At 37.4% G+C, this 27,441-nt stretch overlaps 1 protein-coding gene across 8 annotated transcripts in view; it reads left to right on the top strand.

The window, feature by feature from the left end:
- The window catches only part of MCTP1 (multiple C2 and transmembrane domain containing 1), a 442,261-nt gene that overhangs the window by 130,416 nt on the left and 284,404 nt on the right, over window positions 1–27,441 (top strand). For 3 of the 8 annotated variants that reach the window (XM_081088728.1, XM_081088727.1, XM_081088726.1), the window contains exon 1: window positions 3,491–3,687. The exons of the other annotated variants lie outside the window; for them this stretch is intronic. In XM_081088728.1, the coding sequence (XP_080944854.1) occupies window positions 3,631–3,687 (57 nt within the window). In that variant the 5' untranslated portion in view covers window positions 3,491–3,630. Of the gene's footprint in view, window positions 1–3,490; window positions 3,688–27,441 lie in introns of those variants that run through there. 8 annotated transcript variants of the gene reach the window in all.

The following is a 27,441-nucleotide window of genomic DNA, read 5'->3' as shown; positions in this document are numbered from 1 at the left end:
AAAAAATCGAAGACCTTGGCCAATGTTAGAAGGTACATTGGAGATTTTAATGCAGCTTGCTGTCTGTTCCTCTCTCTCTCTGTCCTATCTTTGTCTCTCTCTTGGCAAATCCTTTAGCCAGAAAAAGACCAAAGAATACATAAATTTGGGCTGGTAAAGAATGGAGACAGTGGGGCAGAGAAGAGCACTCTTATTTGTTACATTGTTTTTGAAAAAATAACACTGAATAGTAGTCCCTTTAGAGTGCAAATAAGGTAGTGCAATATGGAGGTATAAAATATTAGTTATTTTGCCGAAACCGGTTTGGCTCAGTGAATAGAGCGTCGGCCTGCGGACTGAAAGGTCCCAGGTTCGATTCCAGTCAAGGGCATGTACCTGGGTTGCGGGCACATCCCCAGTAGGAGTGTGCAGGAGGCAGCTGATCGATGTTTCTCTGTCATCGATGTTTCTAACTCTCTATCCCTCTCCTTTCCTCTCTGTAAAAACTCAATAAAATATATTTAAAAAAAAGAAAAGAAAACAATTAAAAAAATTAGTTATTTTATTTTAAAGAGTAACATATTTTCTCAAACTACTTGGAGAATTCATAAATTCATTTAATTTTGTAAGATTTGTGTAATAGGTAATACACTGAGCAATATTTGTTCTCCATCACTTTATTTCAAATTTCTTTCCCAGACATAACCACTTGTCCACAGTTGGTGTGCGGTCATCCAGGGCCTTTTCCATGAATTTACATATAAAAATGTATATACGATTAACTGGGATGATGTATTTTTCTGCAACATGCATGTTATTTCCATTTAAATGGGTAAATTTTTTTAGGGAGCTTTGCATGTCAGGGCATCTAGATAACCTGTTTTGTTTTTTTTTTTAATAGCTGCATAATATTCTGTAGTATGGTTAACCCATTTTTTATTTAACCCTTCCACTCTCCATGGCCTATTGGAGTTGCAGTTTCTCACTATTACATAAAACTCTGCAGCACACATTCTAGCACATCCATCATTACAGTAGAGGGTGGATGTGACTTTGTACATGGCCAGCTGTACATGTACAGTTGTGTTGTTTGGAATATGTCTTTCACATCTTTGACTGTATTTTCCTCTGGATTGGCTTCATTTCCAGACAACCTCACTTCATGTAGTAGCAAATATATCAACCAGCAATTCCAGGCTTATGTTCTACAAACTTTACAACTTTTTTCCAAACAATAACAAAAGTGGAGGGGTTGGCTCTCCCTGAATTAGCTGGGTCACATGCCCATTCTTGACCCTATTACTGTGTCTCTGTGGATAGTGTATATACTGATTGATTAGGCAGGGGTCACATAACCGCTTCTGGGGCCAATTCAAGATAGCCCAAAACATGTGAATTGAGGAGGAAAGAGTGGGTGTTTTGCAAGATAAAAATGAGGTGATGATAACATGAGGAGGAAGCACATATACTGGTCAGGCAAATATATCAATGTTCCCTACAAATGTCTTATCATTTTATGATTTTGTGAGTAGGAGAAAAATAGACATCCTTTTGCTATCCAGACTTATGTCATAAGGACCAACGTATGCTTATAAGTATCTTTCCAAATCTTTTGTAGAGTAATAAAACAATTATACTTACATGTAATATTATTGTACATGAAAATAAAGCATGTTATAGATTGAGGATCATTAACATTATAAAAAAGAGGTAATTTTTTCAGTGCAGAAAAGTATTATATAATATTTTGCTAAAAGTTTGGTGATATGATAGATCATTTGGCAAACTATAGCACAAATCCTATATTTTATTTATTCATTTATAAAACAGTCATTATTAAATTCTGCTATGTACTGGTCACCATGCCAGAGGCTGGGGATAAAATATTGTCTATATCAATATTTTACATTGGTTTCTTACATTATTGTTAAGGGGCACATATCTATATATATAAAAGCCTAATATGCAAAGTGTCCCCTCGGGAGTTCGACTGACTGGGAGTTTGATCGCTCACTATGATGTGCGCTGACCACCAGAGGGCGGTGTGGAATGAAGGAAAGCCCTGGCCGGCAGCTGGCAACTGCTAGGGTCCCTACCCATGCAAGAATTTCGTGCACTGGGCCTCTAGTTATAAATAAGTAAACAAATGAGTAAAGGAGAAAATTCTAGACTGTGATGCACTGTGAAGGAAATAGAGGATCATGAGACAGTAATTGGGCAAAGTCAATTCAGGTAAGGTGGGAGGGAAGACCTTTCTAAAGAGAGACTATCTGAACTACAATCTGAGGACTAAGAATGAACCTTAAGCTTTAGACTTATGCTGTCCAAGATGGTCACTGCTAGCTATGTATGGCTATGGAGCAGTCAGATGTAGCTAGTTCCAATTAAAATGTACCATAAATGTAAAATCCACATCAGATCTCTAAAACTAGTATGAAAATTGTAAAATATTTAATTTTTATATTGATTACATGTTGAAATTGTAATATTTTAGATATATTGGAATAAACATTAAAATTAATTTTACATTTTTCTTTTTACTCTTTTAATATGACCACTAAAATTTTTAAAGTTACATATGTGGCTCACTTTATATTGAACAGTCTGGTGTAGATAGTTTCAGTCTATTTGCTATTATTGACATGTGTATATTCTTTTATCTTTTTGTCCTTGATGATGATGTTGGCAATTAAATTTATGTAGTAGATTTTTCTGCAAGGGTGTAAGTCTGTCATATTTATTGACTGAGGTGTCCAAATATAGTGATTCAATGTGTGATCAAGCTTAATATGGCTCAGATTTAAGAGATGAGAGAAAACACAGAAATTTGTTACATTTACTAGAGGAGTTGTGGCATTAGTCATATTCCTTCAGAAATGTTCACGAAACAGATGAAGGAGAGCTTGGAGTTGGAGAGGTAGGCAGAGGGAGCATCACAAGGTAATGACAGCGTGGGACAAGATTTCTGTGGGGATCAGCAACAGCAAGCCATGAAGATCTATTTCCAATTCTCTACTTAGTCAAGGAGATTTGTGTTGTATAAAATTGCTTCCTCTTACACATTAAAATATAGTTTTATTCTACACGTTACCTTTTCACTGAACAGAATGTGAGTGACTTTAAGGTGCCTTTTTTTATATATCTGTGAGGGAGATGTCGATAAGTTCACACACATTTAATAACATTAAATGAATCTGCTGCAGATGTCAAGCAGAATAACTTTTCTTTGTGCCATTTATTATTCTCATTTCTGTTTGTGGCATGTGCCACAGAGAAGAGGTTAAATACTAAAAAAAAATGTATGTTTAACAGGTGAAATTTTAAGTGTTAATTTCTAAACACTTTAGGACCCCTCCAGTGTGATGTTTGTTATATAATCTAACAGTTTTTGAAGGAAAACTCTACCCCTACTGGTTTGTGAGAGAGTTGAGTCATATCCTGTGAACGTGAAGCAACGGTATTTAAACATGACGGGTTCCTCTTACTTTTTCATTCTAAGTCGCTGCAGTTCAGAGCAGCAAGTGCTCTCTGCGAAGAAGCAGCTAATAGTCTGGGAGGCGGATGGCCTCCCTTGCTGGGATTCAGTACGGAAAGCCTGAATATGCGGCTCTCTCGCTGGAGTGAAAGATGTTTTTTTCTTTCTAATCAACTATGCTAGACAGCTGCAAGCTGAAAAGTGCCTGCAATTTGCCTCTTATTTATAATAAGGTAAGTTCCACATTTTGGTTTACTCACTGTATTGTGGCAGCCTTGAATGAATGTGGCAGTTTTAGGACATGATTATGCCTCTGAAAATGCCTTCTGACAGGGTGGTGTTTGAGATTCTAATGCAAGTAATTTTAAACTTACAGTGCAATCCACTTGCAAACTACTTAATTTAATAGATATTCCTTTTATGATAGTTTTTTATATGTGCCTGGGATGTGGAAATGTTGTAGTAGAATATATATATATATATATATATATATATATATATATATATATATATATTTAAGTAGTACCAGGCCAGGACCTTTTTTTAAATTTATTATTATTTTTTGGTGCTACTCTTATCATCTTACGATCTTGCTTAAAAGTAAAACATGCATAAAATTTATATGACTATGCTTAGATTTTAATATAAATAATTATAGCCCTACAACTATGTATCTCCATTGAAGTAAAAAGTAGTCTTAGTAATCATTAGAAAATTCAAAGTTGAAAAGGAGTGGAAGTCTCTCGCCCCTTCAGTTTTGGTTTTCTATTTAAGTGGAAGGCCACTATAGTTATGCACTTCTGATTGATCTGTTCCTTTTAAAATGTGCATGGGTTTATCACCACTTTCTCAGTGGCTGTCAGAGACACTCAGATATAAATTGTGTGGATACAAACATCTGTGGATGGAGAAGTGAATTTCAAATTCTTTAAGCTGGGAGGTTGATGGGAAAGATAGGAATGTTGTCTTAGTTTTTACTTATTTATTATTATTGATTAAGGAAATGACATCAAATTAGAGCTAAAGGTGGTGTGTGGTGTCACATCACTTTGGACATTCATGTTTAAGGCCTTTTGATTATTTTGAGGTAGAAAAGGTTAATTTGAAAGATATTAATGAATTGAAGGGGGTTTATATATTTAATGACAATTAGCATGATAGTAATTGCCTCACTATCATGCTTAGAGATGGTTTCATTTCTATTCAAAGTTATAGCCATTACAAAATTGCTAGATTCAAACCACAAAATGGAAATTACTTTTTATTAGCTATATATTCAATAACTCATTTTTTTGTGTGCAAAGTAGTAGGGTTAATGAACTGATGGAAACCATGTAGCTTTTCTATTCTTTGAAGGGAAAGTTAAAATTTGTTCAATTTCCAAACATATTTGAGGACAGTATTCCAAATCTGAAAAGAAAAACTGTAAAGGAAATGACTTAGTGCTGTGAGAACCTTTGGGACCTTGCAGAGTAAAAAGGTACATATCCCAAGAGATTAGAATACCAGATGTTATAAAAAGAATATCAGACCCCACTTCTTGTTTTGCCAGGGCAGGGAGAGAGCTATTATCGTTAGTTAAGTAGTCTGCTTGAGAATTTTTCCTTATTATATATGTGAATTATTAAACATCAATAAAAAAGAATAGAATAGAATACATCTTTATTAGCATGTAGATGACAAAAGTATGTCTTATTGCACTTTGCATTATTTCAGATTAATTATGGGTTATACAAACTGTTGTTATGAATGATAACTCAGACTGATAAAATGTTGTAAAATTAAGGTTTTATAGTATGCTGTTTTGATATGGACTTAATTATTTATGACATTGTGCAGCCAACTGGTAATCACCTGATTAGATTAGCAAGGCATCTTGTTTCTGCCCTTTCCTTCCTGTCTCCCCATCCTTTGGCTGTTTTCCTGATTCTTTGCTCTTCCAGAAGGGGTGTAGGTAATGGGCAGGGAGAGAGAAGGAAAGGGAACAAACACAACGAGAGTAATGTTACTGTTTTTCATCTTTCATGAAGAAAGAGGTTAGATATATGGCAAAAATGAGTCTTTTAGAAACCTGTGCATTACAATTATTTAGGAAATTCCTTGACCTTTGGTGATGAAGGATAATGAACTGGATGCTTGGTTGGGACAATCTTACCTACCTTATAGGGTTGTTGCAAAGATGAAATAATACCATATCTGTTGTTATATTTTATTAATTGTAAAGTATTAAACATATTTCTGGGGCATTGTTTTTGTGTCTTCCTGAAGTAAGGAACTGATAAGACATCAAAGATACTCAGAATTCCACTCTGGATTCAGACTATTTCTTTTTAATAATGAGGGCTTCCTTTCCCCCCTCTTTGTAAGAGATCTTACCTGTGATTTTCCACCTTATATAAATATATTTTAAAAAGATATGCTCTAAAAATAAAAACCCAATTTTACCTAAGTCCCAGTACTGTCTTAAAATTTGCAATACCTCAAGGAAACTCATCCTCATGCAAAAGATATTTATTAAGTGGCAATTAAATTTTATTTTCAACCCCAAATCATCATGATTTCCCTCCATTAGGGACTGCATTGGCAGAAGCACATAGATGATATTTTTTTCTTTCTCTTTAAATATTTTCCTTTTAAGTAAGACTTTGAAAGATTCGTGATGAGGAACCATCAGGTAGGAGGGAATTTTTTTAATAGAGCATTTGTTCTGACTCCTGAAAATGAAATCTTTCTGGGTGGTGCTTTAGATCCTACTGTCTCTAGAGAATTCTGCTAGATAACAAGGCAGCACACTTGCTAAGAAAAAAGAAATAGGATGACATCCCCACCCACCTCTGAAAATCAGTTATGGGGATCAAATGAGAGAGTTGGTGTGAAAGTGCTTTTGAAATCCACAGAGCTTACAATATCTCTATCACAAAGTTATATATATATGTGTGTGTATATATATGTATAATTAGGCATTTGGAAGGGAATTTAGATATCTTATTATATTTTCTCCTTTCACAAAGAAAGAAACTGAGTCAAGACCTAAACCTGGGTCTTTCTGTCTGCCCACTTAGCTTGAGGTTGATTAGAAGGCTAGTGGTTTCTTGAGTCCTACTGCGGAGGGTTTTAAATAAGATAAATAATATTCATCAGATATTGATGAACATCCTTATAGGAAGGTATATCCTTGAAGAATCATAAAAGACATGTCTACAGATTTTATGGGCTGAGGATTTTCTGTTGAATCTAGTTGAATGGAGCATGGGTTGGTGGCATGTTTATCAAACTAGAAAATCTGACTTGTAATCCCTTAGCTCAGTGGTTCTCAACCTTCCTAATGCCACGACCCTTTAATACAGTTCCTCATGTTGTGGTGACCCCAATTTCATTGTTACAAATTGAACATAATTAAAGCATAGTGATTAATCACAAAAACAATATGTAATTATATATGTGTTTTCTGATGGTCTTAGGCGACCCCTGTGAAAGGGTCGTTCGACCCCCAAAGGGGTCGTGACCCACAGGTTGAGAACCGCTGCCTTAGCTTTTGCCACAGTAGAAGCATCCAATCCCTTACTCTGAGGAATTGAATTGCAGAAGTAAGTATTCACAATGGATAGGGGTAGGTTTTATAGTTTTAAAAATTATAGGCAGTATGGTGGATTTTTTTGGTGTGTTTGTTGAGAGTGGTTAGCAAAAAGGGATTCCCCAAGAGCTTACACTTAAGAAGAAAGTGGGAAAAATTTAAATAACCAATGAACTTTCAACCGTTTCTGTTAGAATTGATCTGGCTATTTTATTTTTATGGGACACTACTCTTTTCAGCGAGATGAGATGGGAAAAGATGACTTTTAATCACTATAGATGTTCATGACATATCTTACTGTACTAATGAGCACAATAGGTTTATAAAGACATTTGTTTTTTAAACCTTTTAACACTAAGATTAGAAGAGAGATTATCTAAAAGGTTTTGTTTTTGTGTTGGTGGTATTATTTGGGATCATTTCTTACTCCTAAGAATTCAAAATATGGTCACTATTTATTTTAGTTAAAATGTAACTCTTATGAAGGTATATGTTATTTTCATATCCTGTGCTCCAACTTGTATCTTCAGTAAATAAGTAGAATTTATTATCATGCTCTCTTATAACAAATCCTGGCCCTGCTTTGTTTTTTTTTTTTTGTTTTGTTTTTTTAATATATTTTATTGATTTTTCACAGAGAGGAAGGGAGAGAGATAGAAAGTTAGAAACATCGATGAGAGAGAAACATCGATCAGCTGCCTCCTGCACATCTCCCACTGGGGATGTGCCCGCAACCCAGGTACATGCCCTTGACCGGAATCGAACCTGGGACCTTTCAGTCCGCAGGCCGACGCTCTATCCACTGAGCCAAACCGGTTTCGGCCCTGGCCCTGCTTTGTAATAAAGTTTATGTTTCCTTTGATTCCAAGGTGAATCTGCTATGTAACCATTAAGAGATAAAGAAAAACAGATGTGATAAATAGATAAGTGTCTTAAAAACTTTACTGAATACAAATGCAATAGGATAGTGTGTGGTCTCAGGCACAAAGCCCTGGGATAAGAGTGTGGTAGGAGAAATCAATATTTCTTTGTAATATTGACCCCTCCTGTGGTTTTGGAGGTGACAGTGAAATTCTTGCCTTTTTCTAATTTTGTTTTTTTCTATCCACGAAGTTGAAAAAACATTTTAATGCCAGACAGTAGTCCCACACATCCCATAGGTGCTTGGTAAATATTGAGTAGTAACCCTGTGAACACTCAGTTGGGTGAAGTGCTTTGAACTCACTCCGAGTCCATGGATATGCCATTTGATAAGTGCCAAGGTTTGTAATGAGCATCCTTTGGAAGAAGCCCAAGTAAGAGAGCTTTGGAGATGGTTTGTTGGGTTTTAATTCTATCTTAATTTAGTAGAGATACTCAAATTAGTCACTTGGTCTCCCTTGAGTCATTGTAATGGTGGGATGGGATTAATAAAATTTATTCATGGTAATTTATAGCATACTCAAATATAACTAATCAAGTTCCAGATCATTCACTCTGCAGGTTTTTCTCCAATATGAAAATAATAATAATACTTAACATTTCAGTCTGCCTACATAATGGCTTTTTATGAACTATGTAATTTATGTCTTAAGACCACCTTGTGAGATTTGGACACTATTATTATTATTCCCTCTTTTACAGATGGAGAGACTGAGATAAAGAGAAGTTAAGTGACTTATCCCCGACATTACACAAATGACAGTAGAGTGACCAGAATTGAAACTAGGCATTCAGGCTTCAGAGCCTGGTTTTTAACTACATTCTATGCTTCCTCCCATTAGAATCCTTCATCCCAGTAATATGAAGTTTATAAAGTGCTACAGACAGAAAAAGAAATCTTTGCAATGCTACTTTATTTCATCATTTTTATGACTTCATTTTTGATGACTTAAACATTCTCATTCTTAGTGAAACTCACGCCTTTATGAACCCAAAATAAACTGAGGTTATTTGGAAATGCATGTAAGATGAGGCCAGTAATAATGCAAAATTTGTCTGGAATGAGCAGATATAACAGAGTTCTCCTAGGTGATCATAGCCTTTGGCAATGTGAAAAGATTTCTTTCTTTCTTTCTTTTTTTTTTTTGAGAAAGGGAGATAAAAACAGCTTTCAATGTACACATAGTCGACAGTCCCAGGAAAGCTCATGGGAATTTTTGCATTTAGAGGGAAGATTAATGTCATGTCTCTTTTTCTACATCCACGTCCTAAACATTTCCTGATGGAAGTCATTTGGGTGAAGGAGCACATTAAAGAATGGTAGAAGGAATTTAGTCCATTATGTAACTGGGTTCATTTTGATCTGCTTTCTCTAGAGACCATACAAATTATGCTTGAAATTCTTGGATAGTTTTCAAGCCTTCATTTTTCCGAAAGTCTTACAAACAAGAACTTGCTTTACAATGTTGTGTACTTTTAGTGCTACCACAGTGCCTAATACATAGTAGACTATCAGTTTGGCTTCCTGGCAGGTTGACTGGATGTGTGTGTGTGTGCGCGCGTGTGCGCGCGTGTGTGTATGGATTGCTGGGATAAACTGGAGCATGTCCAGATCTACTCCGAGTCATGGCTCATATACCTGAGACTGGATTGGAACCAGACTGTCACTGAGGATGTGGGCACAAGTGAGTGATATATGAAAGAATTTACCTCAGATAATATCATACTTTATCATGTGATGGTTTTCAATGTAGAACTGACATATTAAATCATTTCTTGCCACAAGCCTTTCCCACTATTTCGTAGTAGAGTTTCTTTAATGCACATAGGAACCATAATTGCTTTACTCCCTTGAATCAAAAGGTAAATGTATGCAGATATATACATATAATTTATATGCATTATACACATTCATAGAGAGATTAGGTAATAAAACTAAAAGGTCAAAGTAAATTTGAATGACTAATTTAATGGCTATGTCAAAGTTTAACTATTTTAGAATTTCTTGTGAAAAAATAAAAATGCAGAAAAAGCAATTGAGGCAGAGTGTCAAAGGAAACAAGGTTATTTTTTAATGCTTATTTGTAAAAAATACATTTTTCAATCTTTGAACAGAATAATTGTGGTTTCCACACAATTTCATTAGAGAGTTCAAGCAAAGAAGTTTGGGCAACAAAATTTGTTTATCATAATCTATCAAATGTGAGGGATGGTTTCCAAAATGTACTCAGGGCTAGTGACTAAGGGCTTGGGTTAGGAAATGCAACAGATTTCAAGAGAGAGTATTAATATGGTTATTGTTTCAAGTTTTCCAAGGGCAAAAAACCAACCAAACACAAAATATATCCAAGTTTTAGACAATGGTAGAAACTCTATTGGAAAAATTACACATCTGGCCTTGACCCAAAGCACTCATTAAAAACACAACACAAAAAAGAAAAAAAAATTGAATTGGCACAAAATCATTTGATGGGTTTTCTTTTCTCTGGTCCTAAACACAATAGCATATGTTCACTATTTGAGGATGTTTTATTCCTTTTTGTACAGGTGCCTTTTGTTATTAGAAATGCATTTGATTCCCATGACTCACTGTTTTCTGGGAGTGATTTTCTGCCTTATAAATGGCATATTCCAAGTTGGCAATTAGTGGAAAGGGTTATTACCTGTGGCCAACGGCACACTTGGTTTCTGCATTGTACAGTCTGGGCCTCATTTTTAATGTCCCTCAAATGAAGGATTCATCCTCTACCCTTCTCATATTTTCCAAAGAATGGGAATTATTTTAAGGTGGGATTATTTTTTTTTCACTTTCAACTCAGTGGTTGCTGGAAATCAATTCTGAAACAATCACTTCCAATTTTAGCCAAGTGGCTGAAAACTTTTTGCTAAGCTCATACCTGGAGTTTGAGAAATCTTCATGCAATAGCTGAATAGATGATAGATAGATAGATAGATAGATAGATAGATAAATAGATAAATAGATAGATAGATGATAGATAGATAGATAATAGATAGACAGACAGACTAATGGACTCTCAAGGTATAAATAGCTATGAAGAATCATTAATACACCAGACAAAAGAAGACTTTGTAGCCTTATTACCTGTTTAAAATAATTGATAAATTACACAGTATATTAGTATTCAAGACTTTTTGAAAAGTACATTGCAAGTCCAGAGGTATCCAGATTATTACCAGGAAGCCACTGATATCAATGTCTTCCTATAGTCACTTTCAAGAGAAGATATTAAGGTGGTATTAAGGGAAGAAGAAACAGAAAATGTTCCTATAAAGATATTTGGTCAAACACAACTAAATAGGGTTAAAATATTTGCAAGTTTTACACAATGGAAATAAATCTATTGCAAAATTGTACTCTTTCTGGACCCTACAAGGCCAGTGCTTTACAACAAAGAGCAGAGTCCCCATTTAGGTTATTTTTATATATAAGATGAACTAAGATCTGAAATCAACTAAGGTCTGAAAACGATTTGCTGCATTAAAATACTTTTCCCATTCTGACCTCTTCTCCATGGTGTCTATTATTTTTATATTTCCATGAAAGATGACTATGACATTTTACTATTTTAATTGAAGTTTTTAAAACAAAAATTTAAGATAAGTTAACTAACAACTGAACATAATTTTTATTTTAAAAGTATAGTTCAATAAGTCAAATTAGTTAAGAGTATTATATCAGCTGTAAAAGTCCCATCATTCCTTCCTTTGCCTAAGTAGCATATAATTCATAGAAACAAAACTTTGGAGTTAGAAGGTCCTTTAGAGATCAAGTAACTCAACTCTCACATTTTTGCCATGAAAAAAATTCTGGCACAGGCAAATTAAATGACTTTTCTAAGGTTATATATACCTTACAGACCTAAGCTAGACACGGGATTTCTAACACACAACTCTGCAAACTTTTCACTACGTGAGTCAGTGAAAGCATCATTATCTGGATTTGTATTCAAATGGTGCATTGGATTTTCACTTTTCATTACAATGTTAATTGTGCACAGAATAAATCAATTTAAGTTTGGCCTAATTTTATTTGGGCCACTAAACATTTTTTACCATATTTTTTAGAAGGGCATATTTTATCCACAGATTCTACATAGAAGCTTTTCCGAATACTTAAAAATTGATCTTTAGTTTAATCACTTGGCAGTGCAGATACACTTGTAATTGCAGAGAAAAGTTCACATTTAACCACTTGTGCATATCTAGGACTGGATATTGTTTTCCACCCCTTCCAAATTTCCAGATCTTCAAAATAAATGCATACATTAAACTGACAGAAAACTCCATAAATGCAATTTATTCTATTGGTAGACAATATATACACTTATTTGAATCATTTAACCAACTAAATTGAAATGATTACTGAACAATGCTCTATACTAATAACTGTACTTTGAAATCAAAGCAGTAATGCACTGGAAGTTCCCAGCCCCATAGCCTCTCTCAGCGTCTCCTTTGGGAGCTGGATGGACACACTCAGGAAGTAGCCTTTCAGATGCAGTGTCTCTACCTCCCCGGGGGAAGGTCCCTGAGGAGATGGCCCAGTTGCAGACCAAGCCAGCTAATGTGGTCTGACCCCCTTCTTTCTAGGTAAGAACCAGCAAAGATTGTGTCTCATTTGTTTTCTCATTTCCCACTGCAGTGGGAAATGAGGGAAGCAGGTTTTTTCCAGAGTATTCTTCGGAATGCTAGTTCTATGAAAATGGCATATTGGATTCCCCCCTTTGAATATTCACACTGAAGACAAAAGCCAAACACTTTAAAAGAGGGGTTTGTTTAATATTCTTTAACCCAATATATTCCAAACCAACCCACTTTCAAAATATTATCTATTCTCATCATGGAGCACGCTTGGGAAACGCAGGTTAAACATCCTCCACGTGACTATTTCCTGGGAAGAGGGTGGATGTGGGAGGTGCTGTTCCCTCAGGGTCTCTGTCCCTGTTGGTCTCTCGTAATGTGAGCTCAATACTGAGGATAGTTTTGACTTTGAGATTTTCACCTCATTTTCAGTAATGTCAGAACCACCTAAGATACTGTTTTGCTGAACTGGTTTTCTCACAAAACAAAGGAAGCTCGGGGCAGGGAGTGACAAACCTCTGAAGTGGGAGGCAGAGATTTCACAGAAATGCTATTTAAGGTGGATCTATTCTAGAGGGATGTACTGGCATTTTCCAGGTGGATGAGAGCACAAGCAGCGAGGCCTGCATGGCTTAGCATAACAGGCCTGGAAACTGGTTTAAAAGTCAACAGCAGTATCTTTGGAGTGTACTAAGGTGGAAAGAGGAGAATGGCTGCTGAGGAAGTCGGCCCAGGTCAGCTCATGAAGGCCTTTCAATGCTGTGCTAAGGATGTTAGCCTTCACCTTGTAGGACAGTGATTCTTCAATTGGATGGTTCATCAGATTCACCATGAATCTATTTCAAACTGTGTATACCGAGGTCTTACACACAACACAATATGATTCATTAGGTTAAAGGTAGAGCTCAAGAAAGTAAACTTTGGGAAAAGCACTCAGGTAATTTCAATGAACACATCTAATGAAAACTTGAGGCATCCAAAAAGGGTTTCAAGGCGGGGGATGCTGCAATTGGAATTTTGAAGGCTTTGAGGATGGAGGTTTGAGAGGTATAATTCTAAAGGCAAGGACACCCATTTGGAGGCTCTTAGAGCTGTCTGAGCAAAGGTGAGTAGGGAAACAAAGGCAGTAATGTGGGAGTGAGAGGGGCTGGATGCCACAGGTCTGATCTGTATCTGACCCATAGTATTTGGTGGCTGACCGAACGTAGGTGTGAGTGAGGAGTGTCCGGATTTCTGGGTGATGATGCTGACAACCAGGGCAGGAAACACGGAAGGGGATGCAAATCAGCTCCTGTTCATTCTTCACTCTTCCCTTCCCACCTACCACTTTGCTACCTGCGGCATATGTAGCATGGCCCTGCCTCAGAGCACCGACAACGTCTTTCATAACTTTGCAGCCATCAGACCTCTGTGCAACTGAGCACGTCCTTATTGAAAAGACAACAGAGAAGCCATGGAATATTGGTAGAGTTGTCCTAAGACCAAGGGGGCACTTGAAATATGGGAGTAACCATATGGGAAAACAGGTGAATGAGAATCTTTGTAGGGGTACTCACAGAATACCCTGCACTGTGAACCTAGTCAGGGCTGTGATTAGTCACTTTCCCATTCCATACTTAGAGGTTGAGGAGGTGGGGAGGCGGGTGGAGGAGAATAGTCACAAAATGCTTAATGAATTGGTGTTCTCAGTCCTCTTCCAAGCAAGTCGCAGCAGCAGAGAGAAGGTGAGCCATGGGTGTGGGTGAAGAGAAAACCAATGAAGTGAGGAAGCTGAGATTCTGCTGAATAACCAAAGAATAGCTTGGGCAACTGTCATTTTATGGGCGTGAACCCTTCTTTTGCCAAGGATACAAGAGAATTAAAAGAAACCATACTGTGAGGTTTGGTGAGTTCCCTGAAAGGGAGGATGGTTTATCTATACAGGATAGCAGGACTGGTAAAGGAAGGCCCCGTGAGCTGCAATGTGGCTGTGCGGTAATGTGGTGAGCTAGGTAACAAGGTGGTAGAATGCTTGAGAAAAAATCTCTCAATAAATTCCATAAAAACAGGTAATGAGTGGAGTCCAGATTTGTAACTGGAAAACCTGGGTTCAAATACAGACCCCAACATATATTGTGTGAATTTGAGAACATTATTTGCCATCACCAGGCTCCAGTGTCCTCCTTGTAAATTATAAAAAATACCTTCTTTGGAAGTAGTTGGCATAGGTTGGATGTGGAGTACAATGTGGGTCCCCTCATGCTGTCAATATTTCCACCTGATCAGTGCCCAAGCCAATTCACATTATTACAATTCCAGCATACAGTAGACTAGTGGTCTGTGGAGCAGTCTGTTCATGTGAGACAGTCTTGGGTGAAAATTGAAACAGGCTGTTTTGTACGGGATAAATTTGACAGCAGAGTGATTGATTAGATTGTTGTTTTCAAGCTCTTGTTTATGTTTTCTCAGCCTTATGTAATTTGTTTTGTTCAGGATTTATACAACGAGGGTTAGGAGGGTAGGATTGCATGCACTGCAGAACTGACAGAATGCTTCCTAATACTGATTTTACTGGAACACAAAGGAAGCTTGTGAAACTCTGTTCTAGAGAGAGGAGGGGAATGGGGTTTATTGGTGCCTCCAGAACCAAAGCCAAATATGCTTAGCATCAATATGCCAGTGACCCCCACAACACACACACACACACACACACACACACACACACACATGCACACTCAGGAGATTTGTAATAAGTAGTCTCATATTAGAGTCTAAGAAGTCCAATAGTTAAGAATCTGTGTATCAGTTAAACTGTAAAGGAAGATTTATTTTTCTCATGGACCTATTATAATTTCTTTAGCATGGAAATGCTGGAAAAGAGCACAAATTGATGGACTTTTATATGTACATATTTTTATTTATTCTGTTTTCGTGGGAGCCCAGCAGAGAAGAAAAATATACAACTCACCTCTCATGTGATTGGTAGATGTTAATAAAAATATAGTCAGTGTTAAATTTTATTTAAGACAGTTTATGTGATCCTGGATGTTGTTCTGATTTTTAGATTTATTAGTCTGTTCAGTGGCCACAATACTGTGAAACTTTGAATGTACAAGGGCCTCTATACCTCACATGCAAAATTCACTGGTTGCTTCAGTCCATTCTCTCCATGCATTCAAGAGTAAAAAATTAATTTTTGAAAGCTTTCATGCCAGATACTATGGGGACACAGTTAGCAGATGAAGTGTACATAGTGTATGCTAGCAAGGATCTTCAATCACTATCATGAATTTCAAATTATAAGCTTCGCTGAGTGATATTACATGACATAGAAGGTAATATAGAATATAATAGGGGATTATATTATTTTGATTATGGGCTCAGGAAAGTCTGCTCTTAGAAAGTGACTTTAAACTGAGACTAGAGGTGTATAGAGTTAATTTTGGATATCCCCATTGTTTGAAAGTTTGTTAGGATTAGAGAAAACTTTAAAGTACCCAGCACAGTATTTAGCACAACGGTATCCAGGAAATTCAGATCCACTCTACCTCCTAATCAGTGTCTACCCAGACAGGCAATTCTCTGGGCTGCAGCTGCTGCCTTCACTCTAGGTTTGGTGAGTTGTAGGTGAGTCCCAGCTTAGCTGTATACCTCCCTGGCCCACAACATTTCTGGTGGAGTCTCACTGAACATGCTTTGCGTATAAATTTCTGCACAGATCAGCTTTGTTCAGGATTTCCCTGCAGATATGAGCACTTGTTTCTCTCCTTTACCCTGCATTTTCCAGTCCATTCGGCTTGGCTCTGAGCCTCTGCCTCCTCTGCCTAGGAACAGGTTCATCTCCTGGAACCCCACTGCCACAGAAGACATTGTCATTTCCCAAATGAGAGATGTCAGCATGTTCCCCATTCACCCCACAAACCACCTTCACCAGGTCACATCCCTCCAATGCCGTTCATAATTACGATCAGAATGAACTTCATCTGCCCACTAGACTTTGTGGCTCCTACTCCTAGGGAGATGGGACTAATGCTCCATGGATTCAGTACGTCATAGCCCAGGCCTGCCTAGTCCTCTCTCCCTTGATGATACAGCCTTGAACACGGCCAAAGCTTCGTGGGTAGCTGGTGAGGTCCCAGCATGTTGCTCCCTGGGCATGGCAATACAGGACGCCTCCCAAAGCAGAAGAGACGGTAGCAGAGCTTGTATTAGGCTCAGACCACACTGGACTTCCCTGAGGAGAGTGATGCCATCATCTGGAGTGGGTTAGAAATGGACTGGGTTTGAATGAGTTGTCAGAGGTTCCCAGGGAATTATGAAGGAACGAGAGTCATTGTGGATGCACGGAGGTTTGGAGCTCCCTAAAGGTATTCCCCAGTCTGTACCATAGGACTAAAGTTCCTCCTAACAGAGAATGAGGGAACTAGAGGAGATGGAGCAGGCCTTGTCCTCAAGAGCCATCAAAGGGCTGGGGGCACTCCAGGCAGCAGGGAGCAGGTGCACTTCTAGCCTCATGGCTCCAGCACCTCTTCCCCACCCAGGGCGAGAAGCAAAACTGGCATCTGGGCTATCAGGAGAGCAGAACTGGCTTGTGACTACAGACTAGTGGGCCTTTCATGGACTTGGTGTTGGTCGGTGTGTAAGAAGAGAAAAGAGAACTTAGGTGCCAATCAGAGAGTGCTTTGACATGGTGGAAATGATAACCCCCACCACAGAGAACAGGAAGACAGTTTTGACAGTTTTCTTCTCTCTGTGGCTTCTGACACAGAGAGAAGAAAACTTTTTGTAGTTTCAAGGCTGCTGGGACCACTTATAGGAAGGGATGGTCTTTGTTTTTCTGTCGGAAGCTCCCACAGTAGAGAGGAGCTAAAGGACCAGGAGCAGCCAGAAGAGTATGCTCTAGGAAAGGATGCCTGAGCTGCTCCTCGCACGCGCTTCCTATTTTCAGAGTCACACATAGACAAGCAGATCAGATTCTGCCTTTGCAGGAAGGTTCCCTGGCCTATTCATCATAATATAGCATATTTCTACATGTTATTCGGTTGTTGTTGTTGTTGCTGTTCTTAAGGCCTATGATTTCAAAGGCTGGGTTGAGTAGGGGATGGTCCTTGTTAGCAGTTCCTTTATTATTTCAATTTATTTTTTTAAAAGTATATTTTTATAGATTTCAGAGAAGACTGGAAATAGGTAGGTAGATGATAGATAGATAGATAGATAGATAGATAGATAGATAGATAGATAGATAGAAATATCAGTGAGAGAGATTCATTGATTGGCTGCTTCTTTCACACCCTGCACTGGGGATAGAGCCCACAACATGGGTATGTGCCCTGACTGGGAATCAAACCATGACCTCCTGGTTCATAGGTCAATGCTCAACCACTGAGCCATGCCTGCAAGGCTCCTTTATTGTTTAATGTGATCAACTTGACTTCTGTCATGGAAGACCCACAAAGCCAGTGAAACTGATCTGCAAAGTTAGGAGTTCATCAGAATACCTATATTCTATGGACTTTAAAATGATTTTATAGTCAATTTCTGTACACTTACCATTCACTGACCTACTAATAATATAACAGAGCTCTTACCATGGCATTAATGCCCATGCATCACATCACCCCTTTCATTCTGAGTAACCAGAGTAGGCGATGAGAAAAACAGGACACATTTCGAGAAAACAGGTGACTACAAAAACAGGCACAGTTCTTTGGCTGTCAAAATTTGCTATGAAAATTAAGATTGAGAACATCGGTTTTTATTATGTACGTAGCACAGACTGTTCTGTTGTTTCACAGTTTAAGAAAAAAAGAAAACAAAGAAGAGTTACCTGTTAGTCTTGTGATCTTCTCCTAAGTGTGATTTGCTTTTAGCTATAAAATGCTACTACTGATATTACATCAGGCTGTAAATGTGCAAATATAATGTAAAATTTGTACAATTCCTTTTGCAGGCCCTGTATGTAAGTCTGGAGAGGGCAGACTAAATATAGTAAACAGGCAGCTGAAGCTTTGAAATATTTACCATTTACCAAATGTCCCCAGATATTACTATAGAAAACTAGTCCAGAAAGCTGCAGGGTCTGTGCAACTGCCCTCTGCCACCAAGACTTTAGCATACTAGACTAGACCATCTTGTGTTTGTTTGTTTTTATAATTTTAATTTCTTTTTAAAAAATAACTGTGGCCAAATTCCTACTTTCACTGTCCCCAAGAATTAAATATTTATTTTCTTCTTCCATTTCCATACTCTCTCACTTGTTCTCCTTTGCAGTAAATTACATCCATTTTTTCCTCATTGGATATTTCTTAAGAGAACCTATCCAAGACCTGATCCCTGTCTTTGAAAAGCTTACAGTCACATGTAGCTCGGTTCCTTTTGCAGTCTTGCTGTACATATAATTCATTTTAATTTGATTTGGTAAAGTAATAATTGAATAGAATATTTGCCTCTTTTCCCTATCAAAAAATGAAGTATTAAAAGATTAAATTAATTAAATTATTTGTTTTTAAATTGAGGTTAAGAAATGTTTAAAGTTTATTTTCACAAAGTATATATTTAAAATATTTGAAAATACATGCAAATATATTTTGTAGGTTAATAGTAAATATACTTTAGTTTATTTTTGTATAATTATTTTTAGAAAGTTAATTTTAATATATGATTTATAAATCCTTTTGAATTTTCTATAAAGACAATAGAGGAGATAATATATAGGTTAGAGATAGTTAATGAATAATATCAATTTTATTTCTTATTGTCTAAATTTTTTAATTTCATTTTCATCTTTACCACTATACTTAGGACCTCTAGTAAAATGTTGAATTGAATTGATGATAGTGGGCATCCTGTCTTTTTCTCTATTTCAAAGATGAAGATTTAATATTTTACCATAAACTGCAATGATATTTGTTAACCACTTTTATCAGATTTAGAGAGTTCTCTTTATCAGACTTGCTAGAATTTTTTAAAAAATTAATAGATATTAACTTTTATCAAATGCTTTTCCTGTATCTTTTGGGATGGATTTCTGGATTGAGTATTGTTGTTAGTGTACTGATGTTGTCATATTTGGTTGATCATGTTTATCTGTTGCAGCTATTCTCATATAAACTGCCATCAGTTTGCTTCATTATCAATTCTATTTGTAGTAGGTTATTTGGTTAACGCTATAGTAAAAGCATACTATATAGTAAAAGCTTAATATGTTAAGTGACCGGTCGTCCAGTCAGCCGTTCAACCAATCAAAGTATAATATGCTAATGATATGCTAAGGCCTCTCAACTGCTCACTATGATGTGCACTGACCAGCAGGGTACAGACAGTTGACTGGTTAACCAGTTGCTATGACATGCAATGACCACCAGGGGGAAGACACTCCTATTGGTAGGTTAGCCTGCTACTGGGGTCCAGCTGATTGGGACTGAGCAAGACAGGCTGGACATGCCCTGGAGCCCTCCTGTGGTCCCTTCCCAACTGGCCAACCTCCTACATCCCTCCCTGGCCCTGATAGTGCACTGGCGGGGTCCCTTGGCCTGGCCTGCGCCCTCTCGCAATCCGGTATCCCTCAGGGGATGTCAGAGAGCTGGTTTCGGCCCAATCCCGCAGGCCAGGCCAAGCGACCCCACTGGTGCACAAATTCATGCACTGGGCCTCTAGTGTATTTATAAACAGTTGTTGGAATCCTATAATTTTCCAATAATTAGACCTTAAAATGTGTTGTAGTTTGAATATAAACTATTCATCCATTTAGTGCTAAAGCTGATTTTTACATAATTAGGTCCACCCTGATGTTTCATTGTTATCAGTCTTTCTTGAACCTTCATTGCCCTGTCTCCCACTGGAAAGTAGAATAGGTAGGGTAGGTTGGCTGTGGAGTTAATTGCCTTGTTGCAATTGGCTTACTAGTAAGTTAACAACCTTTTGTGGATCACACTTTAGGGAACTGTAGGGGTGAACATTCTATGCTAAAAACTGAGGACTAGTGATTTTAACTGAATTACCCAAAGGGGTAAAGTCTTGAAGATTGTTATTGCCTCTGAGATGTACTTTCAGTCAAATTGTCTGGGCTCAAGCCCAGTCTGGGCTTATTGGTTATGTGAGCTTGGTCATGTTCCCTAACATCTCCTTGTCTCCGTCTCTTTGTAGAGTCATTTGTAAAGATTAAATGAGTCAATATTTGTACAATGCTTAGAAAAGTTCATGACACATAGTAAATGTTCAATAAACGCTCATCTTTATACTACTATTGACTATTTCCCGAAATTGCCAAAAACTTATTGTGTTGAATGTGCAGTTGAATAAATAAATGCCTGTATATATGCTATAAAAAGTAAGTATTGATATTTACTCACAATACTAGAAGAGGAACTACAAAACTGGAGGAGCCAGTAAATAAAGATATTACTAAGTAGGAGAGTCATTGGAAATCCTTATTTTCCAAACCAACACAAAAGAATTCCATTGAACATTTATGGGTTACTTTGTAAATATCATGGTTCCAGAGTGTGTATCAAGTGATGGCAATAAAAATATACTGCAGATTTACGTTTTCCTTTATATCTGTCATCTCTCTAAGGGTCTACGTCTCTTCTTATTTGTTCCAATTAGTACCGAGTAATTTTCTTCCATACAGTGGGGGTTTGACAGTCAATGACTTGCGGGTGGGGGAGGCTTTCACTGTGATAAAGCATGTCAAATCAGAAATTAATCTTATCTGGGAGTTGTTCTCTAAGTGGGGAAGGGTAAACACTTGAGGGGTGGGGATCTATTGTGAGTAGCAGATCTCTGTCACATCTGTCAAGTGCATGATACCTGGTCCTCAGAGATCTATGTAAGAACTGGAGGAATTTTCATTTTATCCATTTTTATGTCTTCTGCAGGATCTACACAGAATAATGATTGCTAACTTGAATCATGATTTATTCTTTTAAAAATCTCAAGAAGTTAATCTCAAGAAGATTACTGTTCTCTGTTCGAAAATTATTTTATTTAGTTTTATAGTAATGATGTATTGAGTTTGGCCTCTGGGGACATGGAAACATGTCCTGACTCCACTAAAACTAACTGGATGATTGTGGACAGGCCTCTGCAGCGGTGGGAGCATTACTCTTCTCATCCATTCTGTTGTATAGTGTCTTATTTCTTGAAAATGTTAGAGCAGGTTAAGATCACCTTAAGCTTTAAATATTCAATATTCCTAAAAGAAAAAAAAACACCCAACCCAGTATTTCCTAAACTTATAGATTAGAAGAATGATCAAAATCAGCCTGGGCTCAGTCAGCAGGGCAGTGGAGCCTGATCAGATGATTCTTATGACAGGCAAGCTTGGAACATTTAATCATAGAAGACAATTGCTTTTCACTGGCTGCCTAATGTCTTTTTTAGTTATGATTCAATCTTAGTATTACATAATACATTCCTTCTGCTCCAATATTCTGCTTTTTACCTTGGACCTGTGTGAATGGTTGATTGCCTCCTTGGATTCTCCTCAGTCTTTTGAGTTGTGGAGGCCATACCTGGGCACAGTATCAGTCAGCGTGATTGTGTTTCTGTTTGTGAATCGAAGTCCATCACCGTCTGCTTGGTACCTAGTAGGTGCTCAATAAGTGTCGCTGTCCTCCTTGTTGTGCTCCTTTAGTTTCTCATCTTCTTCTTTTCTTTCCAATTCAAAGAAAATTGGTTAGGTAGAGCCTTGCTTTTCAAAGTGTGGTCTGTGGACATCCTGGGAGCTCAGGCCTCTCTCCAGGTCACAGAGTCCAGTCTGCATTTTGAAGAGGTTGCCAGGTGCTTCCGCTGCACATTAAGATTGGAGAAGTAGGAATTAGAGGCTATGCATGGGGATTCTCACAGTCCTCACTGCTACCCCCAAAAGAACCCTGAAGGCCCTGATCTATGTTCTGTCACGGTTTTATATTCATGTGAAAATAGCATATTCATAAGCACATTCATACCTTGAGTTGTGTCTGCTTTGGAGTGCATGAATTTACAGGAACTGTGCAGCTTGTCATTCTGATTTAAGGTGGTGGCGATATGCTTATTTAAACCAATGGAAAGAACTCATGCTTCATATGCTCTTCTTAAAATCTGGAAAGAATTCTGTCACTTCAAATTTTGGTCTGCACTCCCCCAAGCATTGTTTTATTTCTCTTATTTAAATAATAATAATAAAAAAACTATGGAATATTCACAAGTATATTGTTTGTGTCTAAAAACATATCTATTGATATATTTCTTTGTCACATTTTACTTGCTGTAGTAACTTTCTGAGGTAAAGAAAGCTATAAAATGTTTTTCCCTGTTGAGATATTAGTTTATTTTCATTTAACTGTTGCAGGGCCAGAATTAAGTGAAAACCTCTGGATTTTCTCTTTGTACTAAAATTTGGGTTCAACTGGAAGTCTACTTTTATAAAACAAGCTTAATGAAATTTTGTGTTTAGAAACTATACCTTAAAAGTCCTATGGCGTGCCCAGCATTGCTCAGTGGTTGAGCATTGACCTATGAACCAGGAGGTCAGGGTTTGATTCTGGGTCAGGGCACATGCTGAGTTGTGGGCTCAATCCCCAGTAGGGGGCGTGCAGGAGGCAGCCAATCAATGATTCTTTCTCTTATCATTGATGTTTCTATCTCTCCCTCTTCCTTCCTCTCTGAAATCAATACAAATATATATATATATATATATATATATATATATATATATATATATATATATATATTTAAGTCCCATGGCCCAAGGCCCAATATCATAAATTTAAGCTGGGACCCCTAAGCAAACATGTTGAATAGTGCTTCCTTTGTTCATTACCCATTTGATTCCTAGACTCCACTACCCACAAGAGCCACAATCCTTTAGTCTGGGGTCCCCTCAGCCCACTGCTGCAGCTATAAGCAGATGGCTCTTAGAAGGTAGGTTTAGGTCTTAAGATGTTGTAGCTATTTGATTGGAGACTGAAGATCAAGAATCTAATTTGTAAACATGTAGTAAAGGATTGTCAGGAGAATGTTCAAACCGCCAAAACACTTTAAATAATTTCAAATCTCAAATTTTAATATGCATAACTATCTCTCTGGGCAAATTCCTGGATCCCATCCCCAAGAGTCTGGTGGTAACATGTTAATGAAGGATTAGTGGACCACAGTTTGAGAAATAGCCTGTTAAAATATTTGAAATTAATCTAACTTGATAGTAAGGCTTACCCAGAAAGTGTTTAATTTTATTTCCCAACTTCATAGGACTGACTGAGAAAATAACTTAATTACTTTCCCAAATTTTCAGAAAAACTTAAACTCAATGTTATGAATGCCTTGCAGTAAGGTTACCTTCTGTATCTGTTTGTACTTTTTCTAAGCTGTGTAGAGATAATATTGGAGACCCACCCTTTCATAACGACTATTCTACATTTTAACCTGTTCGGTTTTTGCATCTCTGGGTGAAATATTTTATCGTCCTTGCTTTCTCTTCCTCATTTGGTATTATTTCATTTACTTACACTATTTTAGAATGATTATCTAGCCTTTATGATATTCTTGTTTTTGATGTGTTCTTCTGAGGTCTCTGCTTCAACAAACTTTGCTCTTATTATAAGTGGGCAGTCATTCAAACCTCCTCAAAAGAGTTTTGGTTGTTTTCCTTGAATGAGAGTGTTGTTCCTCCGGGGGCAAATGTTATGAAACATAATGGGAAGTGCCAAACCCAGAAGTGCTTTCCTGGCGTTTTGTTTTGCCAAGAAATGAGCTAATGCTTATACCCAGCATTGTGAGCTCCTCACACTTGAGTTTGGTGAGGAGAGTAAGACTCTGGGGGTTCCAATGCTTCATTCTTTAACTAAAGATGATGCCATTAAAGAAATTAGAGGCGTGAGAGCTCAATGGCTAATGCCCAAACTTGGGAAGCTTTGCCACCAATGCCTTTTAGAATTCAGTTTGTCCCAGTATAAGAAACGTTTTTCCTTAATGCAACTTCCTGGCTATCCATATCTCTTTTCCAAAGATTGGAATAAAGTTCTTTGGAAGTAGACTCAAGCAACCATGCATCAAGAGCTCTTCTACTTAACATTTGAATTCCTCTTTCTTTTCTGCAAAGAGGAACAAATTAGCCTTGGTCCTGTGTCACTCTCTTCCTCTCCCCAAATCTGCCCTCTGCTGATAGTGAACCAAATTGTGGAACTCTATTCCTACTGTAACTTGCTATAATGAACACTCTTCTTAATTGAGGAAACTCTGAGTTGGACCCTCTAGTTACTCAGCCAGCAGCCATGGAACTCTGTTGCTTGAAGTCAATAGCAGGAAATCTAGAATTTGAACATCTTATTCCTATTTCTTTGGTGTCACCTTAGTTGCTTAGTAAGTGGGAAATTAATATGTGTTTTGGCCATGGTGAACTTTTCTGACAATGAGTTATCTATTTTAATAGCTTCTCATCTTCCCTCAGGATAGTAAGTGACATTTTGACTGGATTCTGTAACCACATTTATCATGATTATTTGGTATTCTCAGTAAACAACAGTGGGGATAAATTCTTAATGAAATTAATCCCAATGACAAAGGACTTGCCATTATAATGATTTGTGTCTTTTCTTCTATGGGGTGCAAATTCTAGTAAATATTAAGTCAGTCAAAATAATATTTTTTGTAAAAATTTTATGTAAGCCATATGTTATGGGATTCTTTTTGCCATCTTTAGTTTATGACAGCAATTACAATTAATGGCATGCAAAGATTAAAAGTACATCAGAAAATTACTCATACTCTGGCTCTTAGATAATCTATTATTTTAAAGCAATAAATTTTATTCGTTTGTCTAATTTGTTGGAAAGAGAGAAAAAGTAATTATGCTGCAGTTAGTAGATTTGTATTATTCAAGCACAAATATAATAAGCTCTCTGTACTCAATGTATTTTAAGTGCAGTAATGATCAGAAAGCTTACTTTGAATATATATCTTACTTAATAACTTTTCTGCTTAATATTTCATTACATTATATGCAACACCAAATGTATGAGTTCCCTAATGTGTGGGAGGCGTGGCTTAATCTATGTTTGTGTATCCATTCCCTAATGAGTGGATAGATGGATGGATGAATGGAAGGAAAGAAGGGAGGAAGGAAGAAAAAGCGGATGGGATAAAGAGGAAGAGAGGGTTGGCAGGCAGTTCAGAATTCATAATCCTCAGAAATAATGATAAGAATACCTTGACTTGGGGTCAAACTACTAACATGCCACCATTGTTAATTTCATAGGCGGTACAATGTTTTCATAAAACATAATGGTTATGGCCTTTTACTTTCTTTATTCTTTAAACCTTGCATTAAGTTGTTATTGAGTGGAAAAAAACTTCAGGCATACCTTGGAGATATTCCAGATGCTGTTTCAGACCACTGCAATAAAGTTGGTATTGCAATAAAGCAGGTCAGAATCTCTTTGTTGGTAGAGGATCTTGCCTTCAGTTTGTAAGAAATGCAACATCTGTGAAGCACACTAAAGCACAGTACAATAAAACAAGATATGCCTGTACTAGTGCTTATTAAAAGGTCAAAATTACTGAATTTCCTCATTTTTATTAATTCAGTGATATAATATTTCAGTAGCGGCCAACCAACCATGACATACCATATGCTCCCAGTTAGGAGCTTAGGTGACCAAAACCTCCTTCCAGGACTTGACTTTCAAAGGATTAATTGCCCATACTGAGGAGCAGCATTCACTGGGAGAAACGTGAGTCTGTGAGATGGTGCCTGTGGAGTGTCCCAGGGACCATTTAACCAGGCTTATGTGAGCCACTACACAGAGAAGATGTCCCAGGGGCCATGGGTACAGGCTTAGGTGTCACCTAGCAGCCACATTAGGCATTTTTTTTTTTCTGAAGAATGAAAATATCTCTTTAGTTAGTTCTTGGTACTGATTTTTAAAGTTCTCTTCACTTCACACAATTAATATGAAAGTAAAAATGTTGAAGCAGTCTCCAACAAAAGGGACATGATGCACAAGTTAATCACTACTCTCAAGCAAATCCTGAGTTTCTAGCGAGGAGAACTTCATGCAACCTGGGACACCTGTACAAATGCAAAAACAATGTCCTGGCAGCCTGGTTCCAAGCTGGTGCTTAGCTATTGCTAAGGCTTTGGAAATCCAATCCAGTCTTTGGAAATGTAAATAAACCAAGCACTGTGTGAATTATGCCACCATTGGAATAGTAAGTGAAACACTGTAAATTTGAATTTTTGTAATTTTTGCATATTAGGGTGGGACTGAACGCATGTTCATAGATGATCTACAAGGTGAAATGGAGACTAGTACATAGAAAAAATAAATGGTCTCATCCTCTACTTCCATAGTGGTTGCCACCTCTGGTTAATTCTCAGGCCTGTTCTGATATAGGAACCATAAATTGCACTTTAGGTCACAGGTATCTTTTCTATTCATTCCTTTAATGTGTATTGAGTGCCCATCATGTCAGATTGTTGTGGATAAATACTGGAGTGAACCAAATAGATAAAAATCATTGCTCTCAAAGAGCTTTTCTTCCAGCAGAATGCTGTTTGAAACACTGCGTTAGTGTCAAATACTAAATATGAATATACTATACTAGTAGTCTTTTATGAACTTGAAATCAATTGATAAGCCCTCATTAGGGTACCTGAGAATGTGAGTCAGTCTTGGCCCTGGCATCTAGGGATTTACAGTCCAGCAGGGTAAGTAGTGCACTGTGGCCAAGAGTTGAGATGCAGTAAGACAGTGACAGACATAGCCCAGAGTGGAGGGTAACTGACTGCAGGGAAGGAGGTATAGGGAGGGAGGGTGGTAGGGTAGGGATGGTCAGAAAGGCTCCTTTGAGGATGTTACCTTGTCTGGTGAAATTCTAATTAGCCTTTGCACACTCATAACTTGACATTTTAAGGTGAGAGTGGTGAGAT

The sequence above is a fragment of the Myotis nattereri genome, assembly GCF_964212035.1.
Source record: "Myotis nattereri genome assembly, chromosome: 4".
Classification (NCBI taxonomy): Eukaryota; Metazoa; Chordata; class Mammalia; order Chiroptera; family Vespertilionidae; genus Myotis; species Myotis nattereri.
This window is presented reverse-complemented; position numbering and strand designations above follow the sequence as displayed.